This window comes from Leptidea sinapis, chromosome 15 (genome assembly GCF_905404315.1).
Source record: "Leptidea sinapis chromosome 15, ilLepSina1.1, whole genome shotgun sequence".
Lineage (NCBI taxonomy): Eukaryota > Metazoa > Arthropoda > Insecta > Lepidoptera > Pieridae > Leptidea > Leptidea sinapis.
This window is the reverse complement of record NC_066279.1, coordinates 10,811,807-10,835,808: the sequence shown is the minus strand read 5'-3', so window position 1 is coordinate 10,835,808 and position 24,002 is coordinate 10,811,807. Positions and strand designations below refer to the sequence as shown.

Genomic DNA, 24,002 nt, shown 5'->3' with positions numbered 1-24,002 from the left:
TTTAGAATTCTTTGTTGTCCCTAGACCTTAATTATGAACCACACTATAGGGATAACGATGTTTGTGCAAAAATATTTATACTGACAATTTTATAAAAGGCGGACGCGAACTGGTACATGAAACTTACAAAAAAATCACTTTGCGTCCGCTATGGACGCAGATTACTCTAGCTATTTCTCAGTCAAATGTTTATTTAAATACGATAAAGCAGAAATACAATATAAATTTGCTATCAATATGAACATTATATACATGCATAATACTATAGCCAAATAGCGTCCATATTATCAGAAATAGATAAAAAGATAATTAATGTCAAAAAACAGACTGGACGCAAACTTTACCTACTCTAGAAACCCTATATTATTTTGCGTCCTTTTTTTTTACACAAAAATAATAAAATTTATATAAAAATACTCTTTATTTCTTACCTTACCTAAAAATATACACTTCTACGAAAATTACGTTATTTGCCACTATATTATTGTTATTCGAATTTTGTTCCATTTCCTACTAAAATGATAAAATAGAATGGTTAGTTGCGATTCTGTCTGATTATCTGTATGTTGATAAGAACAACTTTATTAGAATAAAAAAATGATTATTATTGTTAACTTAATTTAATATGAGTTGATGATGATATGATGATGAAATGAGAGGGGGAGGGGGGGAGGGGGAATCGAATATACAGGTGTCCCAAAACTCAACGATAACCTGGTACCGGGCGAGAGGCCAAGGTATACCAGTTATGAAAAAAAAAAGAAAAAAAATCTATGTCACTTAGTCAAGCGATGATAGACATTTTTCGAAAATGTTAAAAATTTGACACCCTTTGTCGCATTTTTAGGTACTGTGATCGCAATTTTCACAATTTTACAGTGATTTTTTTAATAATGTTATCTCAAATAACAGTGCTATTAATGGTAACCACAAATGAAAGTAATAATCATTGTTAACTAAGTAAAATAAATTAAATTTTGACGAGTTATGGTTTATAAAATTTATGTCAGTCAACTTTGACACTCTACGTTGGAAAAAAAATGTACTACACTACCTATGGCAAGTTTTTTTAAAAGATAGCCCATTTAGTCTAGATTTCAAAATAATACAACACTTGCCACTTTTCTTGCCAATAAACCTGCTATTTCGTATGATATGCGTAGGGATCCCTCAGTAAAAAAAAATACCTGATATTCTTTTGTTTGAAAAGTTCGAAATCTCCATTGTTTGTAATGAACAAAAATGATAAAAAGAAATGGATAGTAGTTATGGTATTTGTCAAAACGAGACGTCACTATCCGTCTCACTCACAACGACTCATCAGTCGTTCATAATAAAATTTAAACAATAACATTTAGTACGCATCGTTTCTTCGTTTACTGCGCTTCTCTCGTAATCGTGTTACTTTCGTACTATCGACTTTGGCTTGTGTTACCCTGGACTTGATACTCTATCCGTACTTGACGACTCTGGCTTTGTTTTTTGGACTTTGTGCTGTGCAAACTGTGTGTGAACAACATGCCGCATTTGTACACACCGCAAGAGTATGCAAATATGCATCTTATCTACGGTGAGTGCCATTGTAATGCCTCTGCGGCAGCTCGACTGTATCGGGAGAGGTACCCGAATGTGGAGCGGCACCCAGATTATCGTGTCTTCCTAAATGTGCACGCATCATACTCGGAAGGACGATTACCCAGTGCTCGTACATCTGGTGGGAGACCTCAAGGAAACTACGACGCTGAAGTTGAAAATGACCCCAGTACCTCAGTACGTCCGATTGAAATTGCAACGGGTGTGGCGAAGAGTACCGCACATCGAATTTTAAAACGATACGATTTTCATCCTTACCATGTACAACGTGTGCAGAGCTTGTTACCACGTGATCACGCACCCAGAGTTGATTTCTGCAGAACCATGTTAGCGAAAATTCGTGAAGATCCGGATTTTCTAAATAAAGTTTTGTGGACTGACGAATCGACATTTAAAAGAGATGGTTATTTAAACTTACATAACCTTCATAGTTGGCATACGGAAAACCCGCATTTGATGCGTGAGGATCGATCCCAATACCAATTTAAAGTCAACATGTGGACTGGAATATTAAATGGTCAAATAATTGGACCATTTGAATTCACTGAAAATTTAGATGGCGCCACCTACTTACATTTTCTTCAAAATGATTTGCCGACATTGCTAGAAGATGTACCACTCAACATCTACAGAGAAATGTGGTATCAACAAGATGGTTGCCCAGCACATTATGCCCGGACTGTAAGAGAATATTTAAACGAATTATAACCCGGTAAATGGATCGGACGCCTTGGACCAATTTCATGGCCCCCTCGGTCCCCAGACCTGAATCCAGTAGATTTTTTTTACTGGGGATGCATAAAAGAAAAGGTCTACTCAAAACCAATTCAAAATGTAACAGAATTGCGCCAAAAATTGATGCAGCATCAGAAGAAATCAATGCGAGGAGATTTGCAAGACTGGTGAACAGGTCATTTCTGAGGCGATGCAGAGCTTGTATTCGTGCTGGAGGGAAACAATTTGAGCATCTGCTTTAATTTTAGGATAATAAAGTGTTACGATAATTTACCGTTTTATTTTGATTAAATTTTCCATGAGTTCCTTTCGCAAAAAATACGAAATAGCAGTTTTATTGGCAAGAAAAGTGGCAAGTGTTGTACTATTTTGAAATCTGACTAAATGGGCCAAAAACTTGCCATAGGTAGTGTAGTACATTTTTTTCCCAACGTAGAGTGTCAAAGTTGACTGACATAAATTTTATAAACCATAACTCGTCAAAATTTAATTTATTTTACTTAGTTAACAATGATTATTACTTTCATTTGTGGTTACCATTAATAGCACTGTTATTTGAGATAACATTATTAAAAAAATCACTGTAAAATTGTGAAAATTGCGATCACAGTACCTAAAAATGCGACAAAGGGTGTCAAATTTTTAACAATTTCGAAAAATGTCTATCATCGCTTGACTAAGTGACATAGATTTTTTTTCTTATTTTTTTCATAACTGGTATACCTTGGCCTCTCGCCCGGTACCAGGTTATCGTTGAGTTTTGGGACACCCTGTATAGTCAGATTTTTTGTTTTCATGAGCAATGCGAAAACTTATTTTTATTTTAGATGACTTCTCACGCTTCAAATCAAATATACAGAAGACATTTTAATGAAAGCTTTGGATGAACCTCGAGACAACAAGAGGTCAATAAGACAAATATGTAAGGATTACGGAATTCCTGAGACCACAATATTAGACAAATTAAGCGGGCGCAGACCAGATGGATTGAAGAAACCCGGGCCAGAACCAGTGTTTGGGATAGAGGGGAAAAGAAAATAGTAGAATGGCTTCTAAGTATTTCAAAGTGTGGTTTCCCAGTGAAAAAAAATGAATTGTTAGATACAGTTCAAAAAATAATACGAGATGGCCAATTTAAAAACCAATTCAAGGATGATGGCCCAGGCCAAAAGTGGTTCGATAAATTTTTGACGAGAAAAACGGAGATATCGATTAAAAATGCTGAAGGCATAAATAAAGCTAGAGCCCAAGTTACAGAACAGTCTATTAGACTCTGGTTTAAAGAGCTCGAGGAATATTTGGAGAGCAAAAATCAAAAAGACATTTTAAACAATCCGGAAAGAATATTTAATGGGGACGAAAGTGGATTTGCTCTTTGCCCTAAGACTGGCAAAGTTTTGAATAAACTTTACTTTTAACTTTTTAATATACTACTAAACTTAATAAACTTTTTAATATAAGCAATTATAAAATAAATAATTTGACTTCAATCACTAGCTTTCCTTTTTATTTCCAATTTTCCCCTGCTAAACTGGTTGACGCCCACTGGTCGACAGACGGACGCAATCTGGATTTTCTGAACGCAAAATGGGTAAATCGCCTGTTTCAGCTATTTGTAGCTTTGTAAAACAAAACAGCAGATGTGTTGTCGAAAACTGTGCATTAAACTTGACAAGACTATATAGGGACTACATTACATCCATTTTTAATTATAAACCACCACACGGACATTTTTTTTTTCATGTTCAAACTTACCAACTCCACTAAGTGGACGCAAACAGGCGAAATGACCCTAGGTACAGACTTATTAATTATTTTTACAGTTTTGATGTAATAAAAATAATCATTATACTTTCGTATTCATTATGTTTCAATACTACCTATTCTTAAACAGTGATCCTTACCTAGTACACAATTAAAATGTGCCCTTATCATACGAATAATTCAACAATAATGTAGAAGTAGAAGTAAACATCATAAAAATATATTATTCAGTAGGTACTATCAAATTACCAATATAGGTTTTTTCTTTCGAAGAGGTGAGCCGTATTTTCCTGCTCGTAGGCACAATATAACTGTGAATAAATACTATTACGAAAAATGATATCGGAGACAGGGTCTTCCATTTGAAATTTACTTCAATATTTCAATTAGGTACCTACCTATCTTATCTTAACAATAGTATGTTAAATAAATGTATGAAAGTGATTTATCTATTATTTACAAATGTGTCTAAAAGAAAAATATTCAGTAAACAATAAAAGTAAACAGGGTTTTTCTTATCCCACATATTTTAAAATAATAGTTCAACCATAACTATTTTATTACCTATTGAATTAAAAATAATATAACAGACCTACAAATCACACAATTATAAAATACTAGTTGTTACAAAATACTCCTAATACTTGTCACTGTTATTTTTGATATCTTGTCACAGTGACAACCGGTGATATTTTAATACCTGTTACAAATACCTGTGACGATAAATACGTCTCACCCCTAATGGGTGTAGATAAAAAATAATACACACCTGGCTGCCTTCGACTGCCATCTCATTGTCTCTTTCCTGGCTACAACCGGCGATCGTCGCACGCGCAGCCAACTGACGCTCACGGGCCACGCGCCTATAAAAATAAAGTTTGTGTGTCATTGCCATAGTACAATAAACAACTTAGATTAGACTCACAATCACGCTCAAAAATTGTCTGAAGCAAAACTGAGTTTTTGATTAATTTCGACTGCGCTTTGAATACAACGCCATGCAATGACAAACTGTTCAGTGAAAAACTGTACAAATAACTACATATCCAAAATTAAAAAGGATGGAATGTCGTATTTCAGGCAAGTGCCCCTTTAAATAATCAAAATTAAAAAAAAGTGTATCGAACTTGAATTTTTAAATCATTTTGCTACATAATTATTAGATTTCAATTGGTAAAAAAAAATATTCTTGCCTCGTGTTCGCGTCCGAGCTTCTTTCTAATCAGCGTATACAATAAATAGCCTTTGAACATTACTGTCACGAAATAAGATGTAATATTGAATGAATGTTTTAATCTTCTCTGTAAACGTAATGTATACGTATATAAAACGCCACTCGGACATTTTTGACGACCGTTTAACAGGCGATTCGGAGTCTAGTTGTTTATTGTACGGCAGTGGTTTGTGTACTTATGCACGTACGCAACAAGTTATATTTCTTTGTCGTAAGAAAACAAATTAAATTAAATGTAACCAATGAAAATATTATTCCGCATAATTTAGTCTTAAGTATGATACAAAGGGTCGAGTTGACCAACTAAGGTCAGGATGTCATCAGATGTGCGTAAAGTAAGGGTAAGTAAATACTTTTATAATATGGTCCCAGTCGCTGTTCAGGCATAATCTATGAATAAATTGAAATGTTTTATTAAAAAATGGCTCTGTTTTAAATCCTAGTACTCCACAACTGAATATCTAAGTCATCAGACAGCCTGGGACTAGATTATAATTATTTATTTATATAGAATGATGGGAGAGTTTCTCGCGCAGTTTATTCTCTCTCAGAGCGCCATTTGTTTCCGATGGTAGTGTTTGAAGTGATATCAAAAGGAATCAATTATAAGAAAATTAATGCCTTTTTAATGTTTTTCTTATCTTATTGAAAGTATCCGTTGAAGGTCATCTGATACTAGAACACATCGCACATAAGTACAAAAATATTTTTTTAATTATTTTTTATTACCTGCGGTGTTCCAACATAGTTTTCCTGTCCGCTTCCCGTTTTTCCGCCGCTAGTCTTGCCTTCTCGTTTTTGGCAGCCGGCGGCGCTCTGGCCACTTTGCCCCTCACTGGAGTCGAATGGGCTGGCGGCTTAGTTGGAAACATGTGTTGCGAAGATATCTGAAAACGAAATGAACACAAAATTTATTTGTTTTATCTCTTGTATTCATTCAGAGAGGTTACAGTTATAGATTGATTGTTGACATATGCCTACAGCGACATCTCTTGATTGTGCCTTGGAACTGCTTAGAAAACTGTTATACAGATATTTTGCTGGGCGAAAGTGGTAGTCGTTGCAAAATAAATGAAGTTTGAGAAATTTGAATATTTAGCAGTTGTGTTTTTTACAGCAGGCAAATTTAAATTAAACTATTTTATGATAACATATGTAATAAGTGTCATTTACTTGACCCATATGAATAAAGTGATTTGATTTGATTACCCTAAAGGATTTGAGCTTTTAATTACTGTTAGTTAAAAATATAATATTAATAATTATATTAATTATTTATAATATTAATTACAAATTTAAGCAGAATTGTCAAATTGTAAGTAACGGGTATTTAGTGAGTATTGCATAATGTAGATGAAGATAATTTTTTGTTATTTGGTTGAGTTCTCTTGACAGGCGATGGCTGGCCCATGCATCATGCTCTGGAACGGGCGCTACTTGTGGTGGCAGGATGATCCTGTTACCGGAAACTCTCCTTTATGTTTTTAACATTAAAATGATTATATTTTTACATATCAATAAAAAAATTACATTTTTCGTTGCGGACTACATCTCTTATGTTTAGAGTAAAATTAGAGCAAGCTATTGACATTCACTCCTGGAAATCTTCAGCAGATGTCAACAAAGATGATGCGGGGGATACATTTTTATTAAAATACGTACTATGTAGTGCAAGTTGCTGTGTTATTACAGTCCGCACAATATGGGTAGGCGATCCGCCATTTGGCGTTGGGCGACCCCTGCTCGGCCTAACCGTGTCAAAGAATTGGACGACATTCAGAAGTATAATAAGGCCGAGACGAGATAAAGAATGTAAACAAAGTTTCAGGGCTTCAAAACATTTTTATTTGAATAAATTATATACTTACCAATTTTTAATTTCGCTGTTCCAATCGCTGTCATCTGTATAAGACAAAGATGAATCGTCGGAAGAGACCGAATCAGCCGTATTTATGACATAATAACTCAGTAACGGTACGTTTGTTTACATTCTTTGTCTCTTCTGGTTGGCCTTAGTATAGACACATTTACATTTTAAGAAAAACATAACAATTCTTCGATATTAAAAATATTTCAACACGAACCTCTTGCCAATTGTTTTTCTTCAGCAGCTCAATTTGAGCGAAGAGCGCGTCAACATTTCTAACTTGCAACAGCACCATGTCCCAGAATCCTTGCAGATCCTCGATGGTAGTGGGGAAAGGCTCGTTTCCAGACTTGTTCAAGTTGTTGTAACAGAGGCCTACAACACAAGGCATTAAAACTAGTTTAAAAAAAAAACAAAAATTAAATGTTAGGCTCCATAGCCTAACATCCATATGTTGCAATAATCTATTGCAGTCTCTTATATTATATTTGCCCTGGGCTTCCCCGGGACAGTAAAAAAAAGACTAGGGAAGTAAGAGGCGTCTAAGGGCATTTACCAGTGGGAGGCTCCGTTTCACAGGATACCGGCTAGATTATGGGCACCACAACGGCGCCTTTTCCTGCCGTGAAGTGTAAAAGCATTATTGTATTTCGGTCTGGAGGGCGCCGTAGCTAGTGATATTACTGGGCAAATGACACTTAACATCTTACAACTCAAAGTGACGACCGCAATTGTAGTGCCGCTCAGAATTTTTGGGTTTTTCAAGAATACTGAGGCATATCAATTACTATCAGCTGAACGTCATGCTCGTCTCGTCCTTTATTGTCATAAACAAAATCCCAATGTTCGAAACGTGGACGATACGAGCTCGAGAAAGACAAAGAATAGAATATTTCGAGATGTGGTGCTGAAGGTGGAGGAACTGCTGAGAGAGACAATGGGGTGATAATAGTGCAGTCTGTCAAATTTAGTAGCTCACGCCTATGAAGTTGGTCATGAAAATACAGATAATCTACTTTATTGATGGGGTAAACTTAGTGACGTACCAGGCATAACGACCGCAGACTAGCAAAAATCGGTTTACTAGAGGTAGACAAATCTATCCTTTTACGCTTGCTTACATTTCAATAACCTATCGACATAAAGCATTGGACTATAACTATATTAGATACAGGTAGCTATGGATAGATAAGATCTCGTGATTAAACGGTGACAGCAATGTATCCATAACTAGAGGTACGATATTGAAATCTGCCGTTAAACACTAGAAATAATTACAAGCTGATAGTGCCCTCTAGTAGGCTCTGTAAAATAAACAATGCTTTTGCATGCATTCGTATTAAATTTTACAATAAAATACCCAAAAGCGTAACTGAATTGTCAATTAATAAATTTAAATGATTTATTAAACGCAGACTCATGTCGAAGGTTTATTACAATATTAATGATTACGAAAACGACATTAAATTAAGGAATTAAATATTATTATAGCTGTTACTTTTTTTATTATTTGACTAGATTGCATTATTGTAGGATTAGTACGTTGTCTACACATTGTTTTAAATATACATATTATATTATTTTAGTATAAACATTTGTGAAGTCTGCATGTATTTAAATTGTATGTATTTTTGATTTTTTTTTGATTCTCAGCGACTTTTTCTTTGCATTTCAACGCAAAGATCTATTCAAATATCCAAAATGCTTCATACCTTCAAATTGTTGCATCTTCTGTGTGGCTAACAGACGCGCTTTCCCCGCCGCAGATCTTAATAAACCATACACCTCTTCGCTGACATTGCCTTCTTTCTGAAATGCACAAGCAGTTTTCATGACTCAGGTCCAAATTTCTTCCTCTTTCTGCACCAATACGTTATCAATGGGATGTTAACGGGCTGTGTCACAGAAGCTTAGAACATAATATAAGTGTATAGACGACCTGACCACAGTAACAGTAGCGTAACTCAGCGGTTTCTTTGAAATTTATACCTACGTCTGGGCGGAGCGCTAGGGTTGGTACAAACAAAGATTGACATTTGACGCAGCTAATTTAACTCGGACAGTGGCACTCAATACCAAAGTCTTCCAAAGATTGCTTAGCGACCGTGTAAATCGTGTGTATGTGTGCGTGAGATTCGGGCGCTCTAGTATGAAGTCAAATTACTGTTCTATTACTGTGACCTAACAGCCCGATAATGCGACAGCAAATTTGACTCGTCAATGTGTGTTTTAAGCTCGTTTAGCATTCAAAATACTAAGAAGCGAATGCCAGGCGTGGCTGACTGTTTCCGACTTGTTAATCAAAATCGGTTACAGTAACAATAAAATCGCATTATTTTTCGTCTTGCCTATATTCCATCTGCTGTATCCCCGTAAGACATGCTCATGTCACTCGCACACGTTTTGATCGTCTATACGCTAGTAAGTCTACGGTCGGATAGCTGAAATTTTGACAGAGTGTGCGTTACGGTAGCTGCTACCAATTAATAACGACCAAATTGGCGGAAATAAAAAAAAGTATTTTAAACGAACATTGAAGTCGGAAGCTTCTTTACACAGGATACAAAATACTACTAACAATTTTTCATAAAAAACCATGCTTAGAAACACTGTTCCAACTTCAAAACGTATTTCGCAGCAACAAACACACAGATGTGGAGGATCATATTTAATTTTATGTCGTGGGGTGCAACGGTGGAATCAAGTCAAACAGGTGTTCCTAACTTCTAATTAGATAAAACAATTAAAGAAATTCGCACTACTCATTCTTTGCAAGGCAAATATTGGATTTCTGTTAAAAATATTGTAAAATGATTACCTCTAAATTTTCCCTTTCCTTTTCTGCTCCCACAGCCAAAGCTATTAATCTTTCCGTCTCCTTCTTCTCTAGTGCTAGGAAATAATGCGCGTCTTTAGCCATTTCACCGTTCGTCGCCCCATTCAAACCATTCTCTTTAACCGAATCATCTAAACTTATCACAGATACATAGTTTGTTACTTCGAAGGAATCTTCAGTCTTTAGTTTGGGAATGTCTTCCTTTTGTGGGGATATGTCCGGTTTTGGGCTTTTGCGTGGGGACATGACCGGCAATTGTGCTCGGAATTCAGGCCGCAGGTGCCTCAAAACCGGCAAAACCGACGGATCTTCTTTTGTTGGACTACTATTTTCGCTATCAAAGCTGTCGTCCGAACAACGCGGGGTAGGCAATCTGTCGCTGGTGCAGTTCAGAGATTTCTCGGACAAAACCTTGGAGTCGTCTTCTTCGCTATTACTTTTAAATTTGTGTCGTTTCTGGTTGAAGAAACCTTGTGCTAGAGCGCCGGGGCCGTAAAGACGCTCAACTCGTTGCTGAATAAAACTCTTCATTGGACTAGTAAGCTGTTCACCGTTTTCCTTCGTAATTTCTACCCTTTTGGAATGGCCATTTGAAGATATCGTATATGACTCAGAACTAAATCGACTCTCCTTGCCATTGCTTGCGACAGTCTGCCGAAAATTTGATTCTGAATAGCTGGATTTAAACGGAGACTCTTTGGCGTTGTCAACCTCATCCTTTTGAAGCATTGAGGACGCAAAATTTTTGCTCTCCGTTGAAATATAAGAATGGCTTGTAGTTGTCATTGTTGGTCCCAGGAAGTCGTTTTTCAACTGTTTATTTTCTGCAGCCATGTAGGCATGCGAAGGTGCTGCTAAAAAAGGATCCGTATGCGCCTTTGGAGGCGCTTTTGGCGTCAAATTTGTAGAAGTATCATGTGGGACAAACGTTGGCACCAGCAGCTTATTGGCACTAACTGGCACTGGAACAAGTAGGGAGTTATTTTCACTTCTGTACTGGTAATTGTGGGTGATCGGGCGTATAGGAGAGGCTTCCCGACTCTTATTGATATCTTGGCGTAGTTTTGAATCGTATGTGGTGAGGTTAGTGTAGCCGTTAACGGAGCAAGCTAGGTTCAAGTAGCTGGGTTTCTTCTGTGGGCTTTCGTCCCGTTTCCTTTGATGGCTCCTCGATCTATGGCTTGACGTGTCAATTTGTATTTTCGGCGGTGGTCTCAGTAGGTGTTCGGTTTTATGGGTTTGTTTTAGCGGTGTAGGTGTTGCGTCATCGGATGTGCGTGTCGGTGAGAGACTGAAGTATGTGGGTGTTGGATTTGGCTGAGTGGAACCAACTCGTTCTTGTATCCTTGATGTGAAATCCCTTATCCGGCTTGTAGTTGAAGATGGCGTCAGGAGATTTAGGCTTCCAGAAGTAGTATCTGTAACGATAGTCACTAGTCAACTAGGTCAAGATTTTATCAAATGATATAAAATTCGTGTGATTTAATAGTGGTATCATTAAGAAAGTCATTAATGATATAGTTATCACTACCCCATAAAAGTTTTAAAGAATTCTTTTGCATTTCGTAACACATTTATTTTTCACATTTTCTGAGCTCATGTTATATATATTAAGATTAGTGGACACAATTGTGTTAGCATTAAAATCAGTTTAGGCATTTCTGAGGCATGATATGTACAAATAAACAGCTAACATTCTCATAACTACATTTTTGGCCTCGTATATGTTAATATGCACAACCAGTAGGTATTATTTGTATTTTTTTTATATAAAAAAGATCTAAATGTTTAGTGTAATACATTAAGTATTTATTTATGAATTTGAGCAATAAATTTCGTGAAAGATGTAGTTTTCTGACAATAGAATAGATATTTGAATTCGAGCGCTGGAAACTAAGTACTTCCCCAAAATTAAAATGCATGCCTTTCAACCTTCACGCATTAACCAAGACTGTACCAAAAATACTTATAATATAAGCAACTCACGAGAAAACAATAAAAAATAATCGCACATATTACACAACTGCACACAGTCTCGATTAATTGTATAATACATCAATATTGATTAGTTTTTATCTACGTCAAGGCTACTAGAGCAATGATAAGCATCAACAAATAATGTTTTATTAAAACAGCGTGTTAGGGTATGGCAGTAGATTGAATATTCAATCAATTGCAATTTTACTCCTTAGTCAAGGATCAATATTGGGGCCACTCTTATTTAATATTTTTACTAACAACATCACGAAATGTGTACTAAATTCGAAATGCTTGATTTTGCAGACGATCTAATGCATGCAAATGAGATCTTAACTCATGATGATCTTAACGCAGCAGTCGCGCTTCCTTTCAGGAAGATATCTATCGATATATTGCTGAATAGTGTAATTCAAATGTCATGGATCTGAATACAGCAAAATGTTCTCTTATTAGCTTCACTTGCTTCACTGGGACACCAAGGTGGCGCAAACAGTCGCCGCTACCAACAAAATGTTTACAGCTCTATAGAGAATTACTCACATGGTGTCTGTTTGGTTGCGCAATCAGCTCAGACGCGTCATGACTCCGGTGTCCCGGTGAAATGTAGCCTTAATTGTTGGCAAATATACGATTAACAACTGCCTACCTACTGCAGAAATATTAAACAATTCGCGATCTGGGAGTAAAACTACGATACCGTTATGTTTTCTTTACTTTTACAATTTGAGTACATTATGAACTGCCATTATGAAGTTCAGGTAAAAAATTGTGAAAAAATTGCAGTTTGGAGTGTAACACTGGATTTGTTGAAATTTTTATTTTCTGCTTCGATAGTAACCTAGCTAACAATTCACAAGATACCTCTGTATAATCACGTCTGTATGAAAATATGACGGGTTGACCTATCTTAAATAGATCTTTTTACTTTACCCTTCGGTTACAATTTTAAACTATTATCACAATTTTTTATTTGAATTATTTGATTGAATCGCTACACTAACCAAGACACTATAATGGTGGGATCTTACAAAGGTTTGATTACCAATGGTGGTGTAAGAGCTTTTTAAAAACAAACTTGAATGGGCTTGGCTATTAAAAAATCAAAGAATAAATCGTTTTCAGACTAAGCATGTGATGGAAGGATTCTAAAAATGACCCAGTTCTGACATAAGTAATACCTATTGAGATTAAATAAAATAAAGTATAACATACAAGCTTGTAATAGGCATTTAGAATTATCTTTTCTTGACTAATTTGTAAATGTAAGCTCCCCAAATAAAATACAGCAATTGGCCATGTTAACTGATCATCAATGACGTCATGGATCAATAAATATCGTCGTTGCCATTATTGATTTCACAGGCGTGACGTCATAATCAGCCACGATGACACCAACGAGCGTTATCGCGCGTAATTCAAATAATTAAAAAATATTGATAAAAATACAATTATTTGAGTTAGACCTTATTATTATTGCTTAAATAAAAATTGTCTCGGAAAATATAAACGGACCCAATATAATTTTCAAATAGAAAACTATGAAACACTTTAATTGGTCTATCATATATATAATAGAGATAGATACTAGTTGAACACTCCTATTATTCCTTGGTAGGCTTCCAGATAGCATGGGCAGTGGTGATCCCTTGCCAAAACCTTGAACATTTGAAATGCTATTCTATTTCTTATATTACTAATAATTATCTCCAATAATCAGCAATATTTTTCAATGTTCTTTTCAGAATTGAAGGTTAACAAACAAGTATCCAAATTGGCTTCTTATAGAAAGTAATCACGCCGCCCACATAAATACATTGACCTACTTATTACTCACTTTTACTTTAACCTAAGTAAATTTTAAATATGGTGTAAACTCTTTTTCACTAATCTTAAGGCACCAACCATATTATTTTGTTATAAAGAGATTTTTGTCATACAGAACCTATTATGGTATTTATCAACAGTGACAATCATAATTTTAACAATGTCCTGTAGACTTTAGAGCAATTCTGAGAGAATACTAGTAAGATTCTCAAACTCAGATGATCGATCTATTTCGTTCAATGGTCTTTACATTTTAAATGCATTCACTGCATGCCACTGAACACCTCTTCAGCTATTCTCATCTAAGCGCTAAGTACTAATTGTATATTTTAAAAATATTATTTTTTATTATATGACAATAAGGGACAAGACGAGCAGAACGTTTAGCTGATGGTTATTGATACACCCTGGTCATTACAATGCAGTGCCGCTCAGGATTCTTGAGAAACCCAAAAATTCTGAGTGTCACTACAATTGCGCTCTTCACCTTGAGACAGACAGTGTAAGTCTCATTTGCCAATTAATTTCACTAGCTACAGCACCCTTCATACCAAAACACAATACAAAACAAACTTCATGGCAGAAATAGGTGCCATTGGGTACCCAAAATCTAGCTGGCATCCTGTAAGAAGCCTCCCGCTGGTAAAAACTTGCCACTCGGCGAAGTGCACCCTAAAACATATTGCCCAAGTCATAGTCTCCACTTCAAGAACATCCACCTCAGTAGTCGTCTGTTGTACGGCTAATATGACCAGCCACTTCAACTTATGAAGCTAATATGAACAGCCTATTTGATGAGCTTTGTTGGTGACTTTAATTCTCTGTCAGATAACCTAATTTTTTTATAATCCTTCAAAGAAATTCCAAGCATAACCTTCACCCAGCCAATTTCCAATCCTTAATTGGAAAGCAAGCTTGAAGATTTAGTAGAATTCCTACTTTTGTCACTGCATTAACAATATATAATATGGTACATATAATCTTTTAGGATTTAGCTTGGTATATCTATGACAGTGTCAGATAAGTATTTTATATTTAATGAAATAAAGTTTGAAATGAAATTTATTTATTTGTATGAATTTTGGTTACGTTCTTAACAAGTGGTAGATGCACAGCACAATTTACCAATATATCGGCATAAAAATATTGGTATGTATGATTATCAATATTATTATAAATATATGTCATTAAAACACATTACAAAGCTATAAATCGATAATATCATAAAAAACATTAGTTTGAAGGTACCACTTTCAAATAATTACTTTTAAATATTAGTATTTCTGGCTAAAGAATTCTTTTAAACTATAGAAACAGGATTTATCTATAATTCTATAGCCATAATTTTAATTCTTTGTGCATTATAGTTTGGTTTGATGATGGTTAAAAACCTTCATATGCATAACATTTGCATTATTTTGGTGAAGCACTGTTGTACAGTAAACAGATTAGAAATAGAAGCTTGAAATGCTGAGACAGGATTGATTGACTAATGATGAAAATCTGGATTGTAAATTATCTTTGATTAGAGATTGATAATGTAAACTGGCCATTAATTATATTACATTCTTTCCTAAATACTTGAATAACATTACACACTTTTTTTTATGAAAATAAATGATGAGAAGAGCAGGTCATTCAGCTAATTGTAATACCCTGCCCATTAAAATATTCAAAATAGGCACCATTGTGGTATCCATAATTTTGCCGGCATCCTGTGCAGAAGAGCCTCCCACTGGTAAATATCATAGATGTTGTAGAAGTAAAATGAGAAACAAGTTGATGTTTTAGCATTTTAGTTGTTTAAGCAATGCATATATATATAAAATTCTTTTGTCATAATGATCATTCCCTCCTTACTCCTCCGAAACGGCTTGACAGATTTTCATAAAATTTTGTGAGCATATTGAGCAGGTCTTTCAATCGGCCAACATCTATTTTTCATACCCCTAAATGTTAAGGGTGGTCCACACGAAATGTTTTTTTTAATTTTTTTTGACATTTTTTTTTAAATTTGTTTGATTATGAGTCAGCATTAAAAAGTACATACAACTTCAAATTTTCACCCATCTACGATCAACAGTTACTTTTGTATCACGATTTTAATATCGGCAATACAACATTTGCTGGGTCAGCTAGTATATAATAAATCTATACTAATACATAGAGACCCGGTTTTTTTTTGTTCTGTTATAATAAGAAAAATTGTGAAGTGTATGGAATACTTATATCATAAGATGTATTTTCAAGAATGTTTGACTTAGAAAATTCAAATTATATTCATTTTAAAAGTGGAAACCTGGTGACCAGTAATACAGGTATTTTATTACCTACCACAGGCACCAGCGATACACGACCAAAACTTTTGTATCCCCTGTATTTTTAAGTTTTCGCTGTATTGTAATTTTGGTTGTTGGTGAGAAAATAAAGTTATTATTTATTTATTTATTCCGTCAAGCCACTGAGATGAGCAGGCATTGGGTAATTAATTTATATGGCAAAACAATATTTACCAAGTCAGGTAGATATATTATACATTTCATAGCACTAGATACCAACATCTTGCATGTGGGATGCCAGAGATTGATGCTATATTATTTATATTAATATTCACTGGACAGCAATTTCAGATGTTTCACGGAATTGTAATGTGAGGAAATTCTAGAGAATATGTATGATATATTTTTTTGCCTGCCAATAAACGACTTTTAATTTAATCACAAGTAGTTTTTTTTATAATTATTTAAAAATATGAATAGATCCAATATAAGTACACTATTATTATTTATACTTTTTAGGTGCTTTTAGAACTTTTTATATGAACAATTGGCAATAATTATATAGGTTTCTAGTGGTGTTAATGATTGGAAGTGATTCGCCTAAACAATACCATTCGAAAGACAAGTGTACTAAAACTCCCCGCCTTTCAAAGGGGTATTTTCCCAAAGCTAAGCACAGTTTCCAGTTATGCAAAAACACACATTCCTTGTAGAATAAACGATATTTGTAGAGGGCAATAATACTAACCTTGGCATTTAAAGAGAACATCTGACGTAGATTTATAAAATATCTCACCGGTGAAATATTTTCATTGTGTAGGTACTTACGTATTTAATTACCTAATGATCGAATATTCATTGGCATTTAATGTTTCCTTTGTATTGTAAGTCTCAAAAACACACACGTTTAATCATTACGTTAACTTATAAATACATATCATTTATTATTAAATACTTTAGGGAAATTCGACTTAAAATGACTAATACAAATGTTCGCTTAAAAAAATTAATAATAATAGGTTTAAATATTTTCTAGGAGGTACCTACTTTAAATAATTATGTATGGATAAGAAACTTACCACTACTATAATCCAAACCACAATAATAATATAGTTAAAAACTTTTCAAACTACACAAAATTTTGTAATTGAGAACACCATCCAACATTCACAAATCACAAGTGACAGTTAAGTTTTAACGAAATGTCATGTCACTGATGTTTTTTTTCTAAAAACCAAATGTCACCGGCAAAGAACAAAACTGAAAACAGCCGTGCGCTGTCCGAAATAGGTTATTGTTGATAATAATATTATGCTAGCATTGCGTTCAGTTTTACGCTATAATTTCAAAATTGATTCACTATCTTATAATAATTCTATTGTTAAACGAAATTAATAATATCACTGTTATAATTTAGTGTAATATTTAAACACTTGAAAATGTACACAATTATTTATACAAACAACGTTACATAGTGAATATTATCATAACTTGCCATTTAAAAATTAAATGTGCGTTAATGTCGACAAGTCGAGAGACAATGACCGATCAGCGATGCCGGATGGCCGTATTGGTCTCGGTCCTCAGGCTTGGACTATGTGCGTAGGACCGACAAGGTCAAACGATGACTTGCTTTGCAAATCTGTTTGTACATATACGTTTTGCAATTTACATGTTCTTATTTGTTATATGACCTACTTTAAATGCCAAGGTAAGATTTTTAGATATTTTATTTTTAAAATGTCTTCATGATTTACGACATAATTTTGATTATAAGTAGTCTAAGCTTGAAATAACTAACAGTTGTCAAACAATAGAATTGAGGCAAATAATATTGCATCACACGTACATAATTTCTACGCTAGTGTGCTACAGAATAATGATATTAACTCTTTCCAACCTATTATTTATTGTTTGTCTAGAAAAATATTTTATAATAGTGAGGTATTATGAAAAATTTAGCTTTCATTTATTTCATTGATTTGAGTATATTTCATTTATTTGATCAAGTACCTTCACTTATTTTATGTACCCTCTTTCTCTCAGCCATTCTCAACCATTTAGGTGCAGGTTCTCCTCAGAGTGCATTATTTTATGAACAAAGCTAATGAAAATATCCATAAAACAAAATATAAAATTATTGTATTTTTTTTAAACTTCAACATATTTTTTTTAAGTACAAACGGTTTTTTAAGGTAGGTATATGAAATAGTATACCTATTATGCATTTTTTTATTTTATTTTGTCCTTCGGCAGTGTCATATAAGGTAACAGAAAAACTTTGCTTTTTAGGATACTAAAGATTTTTTAACGATTCGTTTTCTGATATACACAACAAACCCAACCATATTGCAATGCGGATGACAGCACTGGTGATGCCGTATACACGGGCCATGCAGGTCTCTCTCGGGAAATCGTCGACCAGTGCCGGGAGAAACTTGTGTCTTCTATCGAGTCCTCTCTTGAGAAGGTCGTGGAATGGGGAAAATTGAACCTTGTCAAATTTAACCCACAGAAGACTCAAGTTTGCGCGTTTACCACTAAAAAAAACCCCATTTGACGTATCACCGCTCTTCGACAACAATTTCCAGCCTCGCCTAGTACCGGAATACTGGGTCTCGAAATCTCGAGTGATTGCCAATTTCGTGGCCATCAGGAGGGCAAAGCCAAATTGGCTTCGAAGAAACTGGGCGTCATTAATAGAGCACGGTAATACTTCAAGCCGGCCCACATTCTAGCGCTAGAGCTTTGTAGACAAAGCGCAGGTCCGGCCACACATGGAGTATTGCTGTCATCTCTGGTCTGGCGCACCCCAGTATCAGCGCGATTCATGTGACCGCGTGCAACGTACAGCAGCTCGAGTTGTCGGGGACCCAGTGCTCTGTGAATGGTTGGAACACTTGGCGTTGCGTAGAGATGTCGCTTCATTGTATCTTCTACCGCATTTATCACGGGGAGTGTTCCGAAGAGCTGTTTAACCTGATTCCTGCCGCCGAACGACCTTCGCACGACACGCCACAAGTAAGGATATCCTCACCATCTGGATGTGTGGCGGTCCTCCACAGTGCGGTTTTCAAGGAGCTTTCTTCCACGTACCACAAGGCTGTGGAATGATCTTCCTTGTGCGGTGTTTCTGGGACGATACTACATGGGTACCTTCAAAAAAAGCGCGTACACCTTCTTTAAAGGCCGGCAACGCTCCTGTGATTCCTCTGGTGTTGCAAGAGATTGTGGGCGGCGGTGATCACTTAACAATAGGTGACCCGTACGCCCGTTTGTGCTCCTATTCCATAAAAAAAAAGTATATATATATTTTATATCTGAAAAGTAATTCCTGAATGTTTATTTTGCGCACACCTTTTTTACACCTATTAATAATTAAACAAGATGTCACTTTTGTTTACTGTCCATTGGCATGCATGGCAGGCTAGAACCTACGTTCTAGCCTGCCATCGGCGATTGTCACGCATATGACCGAATTGGTTTCATATTATTTTTTGCTTTCTAAGAGCGCTTTCGCACTACGTCCGATCCGATTCCGATCCGTACCCGTGAAAATACGGTCCGAAGTAGTCGTAGAACTTTTTCGGTTGACGGAAGCCGGATCTAGCGCGTAAACTACCGTAGAAATACTTCTACGATTATTTCGGGCCGTGTTTTCTCGGATACGGATCGGACTCTGATCGGACGTAGTGCGAAAGCGCTCTTAGAAAGCTTAAAAGACTTTACTAACGTGAAACTTAGCTGAGTGTAAACTAGCATAATCTTTGAAATCGTTGTTATCATAATTTGAGAGCTGAAAAAATGCTGAGCTTATGGTAAGACAGTCCAATGCAAGTTGTGTTATATCACATTCGCTACGTTTTACGTAAGTAAAGTCTAAGTACGCTCTATAGATCTCAGCCTTACAATCACTCTCATTCTTGTTTATTAGTCTGTGATATCAGGCGGACGTGTTTGTTACTGTTAAGTTCACCAGTGGCAGACCCACGTCTGGTACAGCTTCTTTTATTAATGGTAAATATTTATAGTTCTGAAAAAAAATTTACTTTTGAGAAAAAAACCTTTCAGTCGTATAGCTATTCTTCTATGATTAATTCTCATAGTCAATCGACTTATATACTTTGAGTTCCTATTGCATTATATTAATTATAATAGTACAAAACACAACACAACAGAGAAGCAACAATCACAAATAAAGGAAACACAATGAAAATGAAAGAAATTTATTTAAAATAGATTACACAAGCAATTAAATATAGCAATGATAATAATATAAAATAAATAAAATCTAATTCTAAGTAATAATATAATATGAATAGCAGCATAAGACATCAATATGGCTGAAGTATATAGGTATAGGTGATTTCGACTATCGCAACATTCATAATGATAGCCGACTTAATCAATATGATGTATGGCTTATATAAATAGAGAAGTATAAAAATCTTCAAAGGGATTAAGCAGATTGATTGGAATATTAAAGGACTATTACAAGTTAAAAGTGTCTCAACATATTTTTCAAAAATAAGGAGGATATATTATGATGTTTAAATATTTTTTTTAGTAAATTCGCTAGTTGAAATACCTGGTAGATGATAGATAATAGACAAGCTTATAGACACAGTAAATAACTTAAAATCTTCAATTACCTGAGAAATCGGTGCTCGCGTCGACATCCAGTGAGCAACTGCCGATCGAATCTACAGACTTATCCATTACTTTCACAACCAATTTCTTTGAGCTATCCTTTAATAGATCTGTTTCTTTAACTTCTATCTCGAAAGGACCAATGCTATCAAAATCATTCTCCAAATTTTTAACTTCGTTAGACTTCGGGGAAACTGTAGAACTCGGGAGTTTAATATCAGTTTCATCCGTGTTAATTGTTAAAATTGAATCTAGTTTAATGCTACCCCCTGGGTTATTTTTATCCAATATGAGTGTGCTCTGGCTTGTAAAATTACTCTGAATAGGTTCTATGTATTCTACATCATCATCGTAAACAAATAAGTTATTGGAATGTCCAGCACTTTGTATATCCGTTGCATCCGCTGGGACGGCGTCTAAAATAGTCCGTGTATTAAGACTTTTATAGTAATGACTCTCTAGCTTTTCTAATTGTCTTCGCGTATCAGATTGCTTTTTACGCACCGAGTCTATTATAACCGGCAAATTAAGAAGATCAGGTGTTTTCTCTCTGTCTCTTTTAAATAATGGCGAATCATCACTTTCCAGTTCAAACCTCTTATATTTAGATGAGCAGTAATCATCTATGGATGATGTATCAGACTTTTTGGTATCAAAGAAAGCGTCTAAAGAAAAGAACGACTTGCGTTTCTTCTTCGGTTGATTGGTTTTATCAAATTTTGGAATTATAAATGGATCTCTGGAATTGTACTGTTGCACAGAAAGATTACTAGTATTTACTAATGATTTCGGTCGAGATCCCTGTGGAAGGCTCAGTGGTACTCTATTTGTTTCAATCTTTCGTGAATCTAAACTGAGAGTTTTACGAAATCTTTCATTCAAATTGGACAGCAAAAAGTGTCTTCTCTCAGTCGACTTTGGCGTTACGTTATATGAAGTATGTTTACTACTGGAGGGTTGGTTGTCTGGAATGTGTTCAACGTACTTAAATTCAATATCGTTTTCCGATTGGTCCTTTAAATCTCTGTGATCAGTTCCATAGGCTTCTGATGGACAAAGAGATGATTGGCGATCATCAGGACGGTGAAATGAAAATGAGCCTCTATTCGACGATTGGTTTCTATCACATACACAATTACCTATGCAGCTAAGTCTTACACACCTTCTCCTGGTATCTGTTTCTATTGAGACATTATCACTTGTATTTGAAACGAATGTATCCGGTTTGTGTTTATGAACGAGAAGATCTTGTCTGATTTTCTCCAGTCTTTCATCTCCATTTAATCCTCTTGAGTACTTCGATTTCGGGGGGCGAAAGAATCGAATCGAGCCACTTACGTTCGGATCATTTGCCCTGCGTCTTAGAAATGAAGGGGAGTCCGATATTTTGCTGACACCGAGTAAAAGAACTGGTGACTTTTTGTCCTCTTCATCCGGAAGATCGCTGAGAACAAAAAAATTTTAATTTTAAAATGAATCTACAAGATTTCATACCTTTCTTCTTCTTATATTCAGTTCATATTTTCAATTATTCATATTTACAATTATTACTTTACTCCCTAAGCATAAAAAATGATAAGTCAATTATTTTTATATAAAGGAAGTAAGATCCATACTAATATCAATTCGGAAAAATAAAAAAATAAAAGTAAACTAAAATCACAAGCAACACGTGAAAACAACCACAGATTAAACAAACAAAAGCAAAACAAATTAGCAAGAAAGCTCAACAAAGAAAATAAAAGAATACTATACTTACACACAGGAAGCAAAAAACGTTAATAATAGGTAGTTAAAAACAAAAGGGTTACACAAGTAGAAAAACAATTATGGCGAACACAAGCAGAGATATAATGTTACCGATTGTTATAAGTGGAAGTGTCATATTGTGTCTTAACGTTTGAAGGACATTTCTGTCTATGACGTAAATCCTAATATTATGCTAATCATAACTTATATTAAAAAATATGAGAATGTGATATTTTTTTAGTGGTTTATAATGCTTTCAAGCCTTGGGATACAGGAATTATAAAGGGTAAATTTATCCCGCAACTTTTAAGTAATGAAAGAGCGCGATACCCATTTATGGTCGTGTGCACATATAACTAATGACTGCGAAATAAAGCAATTGAATGTACTTATAAGAAATAGTATCTGTAGCAAGGAGATTGAAAATGAAGAGAAATCTTTATCCATCTTTCTTTCCCTATTAGCGACAAATATCGATATAATTCTAATTTAGATTATAATTTAGAATTCTACGAGTGAATTTGTTCAATAATTTTTTTGCATTACTTGCAAATTTTAAAATTTTCCTTTCGTTAAAAAAACTACGAAAGCATGATGCTATAATATAAGATTAAAGCTGAATGAAAGATTAATTACATATCGATGTATCCAAGTATTTTCTATTATGGTGCTCACCTTCTGTTTGCTACGTTTTCTGAGATACTTCCCTAGCTTTCTCCAGATTACAGATTTCTTTTTGCTACGTGTTTGATATACTTCCCTAGCTTCCTCCAGATTACAAACTTCCATGTCCAACTTTCTCCCTAACTTCCGCCACATTACAGGCTTCCATTTGCTACGTGTCTGATATAGTGCCCTTTTCTTAGCTTCCGCCTTTTGGTTAAATAAATTTGAATAATAACGCAGTACAGTTGTAGATAAGAAATAGAAATATATTTATTTACCATAGGGACTGACAATAACATAACATATTGCAACAACACTTTGTAAACGTCATGAAGCGACAACAGTTCGTAAAGGGAATATGTCACGGGGAGAAGAACTGATAAGAAATTAATTATGTAATTCATATAATTAATATTCTTTATAATAAATCATATATTTTTTTCTATGCGTCAACGTAAAACTTAGGATATTATAGTAAATATCATGTTTGCTATACCTTCATCATTAATAATTATTATGCTTTGCCTGTTACGGTGTGAAATCCATATAGATATGCAATAAGTATGCATGGCACTCTAAACTCGTTTTCTTACAATATAAACTTCCTTCAATTACGAATGAAGAATGATATACAGTGCAGGTGTATGATATGTATTTATAGTATATAGTAAAAGAGTGAGGGGCTTAATCTTTGTAATGAGATAAGAGGCTTGTATAGGATTTTCAAGCTAACTATGTAGTATCAGCATTTGGGTTAGAAAACTTTTGCAAGCAATATAGCACCCGGACTAACATATATATGAACGAAATTAAATGAAATTATTT

General features: G+C 34.8%; 1 protein-coding gene across 2 annotated transcripts in view; it reads right to left on the bottom strand.

Moving 5' to 3' along the window:
* The window catches only part of LOC126968451 (disks large-associated protein 4), a 77,141-nt gene that overhangs the window by 5,828 nt on the left and 47,311 nt on the right, over positions 1–24,002 (bottom strand). The window contains exons 3-8 of one of the 2 annotated variants that reach the window (XM_050813486.1): positions 20,765–22,206; positions 10,012–11,447; positions 8,906–9,002; positions 7,411–7,568; positions 6,056–6,213; positions 4,862–4,955 (exon numbers count right to left, since the gene is read on the bottom strand). In XM_050813486.1, the coding sequence (XP_050669443.1) occupies positions 4,862–4,955; positions 6,056–6,213; positions 7,411–7,568; positions 8,906–9,002; positions 10,012–11,447; positions 20,765–22,206 (3,385 nt within the window). The remainder of the gene's footprint in view (positions 1–4,861; positions 4,956–6,055; positions 6,214–7,410; positions 7,569–8,905; positions 9,003–10,011; positions 11,448–20,764; positions 22,207–24,002) is intronic. The other variant, XM_050813487.1, reaches the window with a different exon arrangement.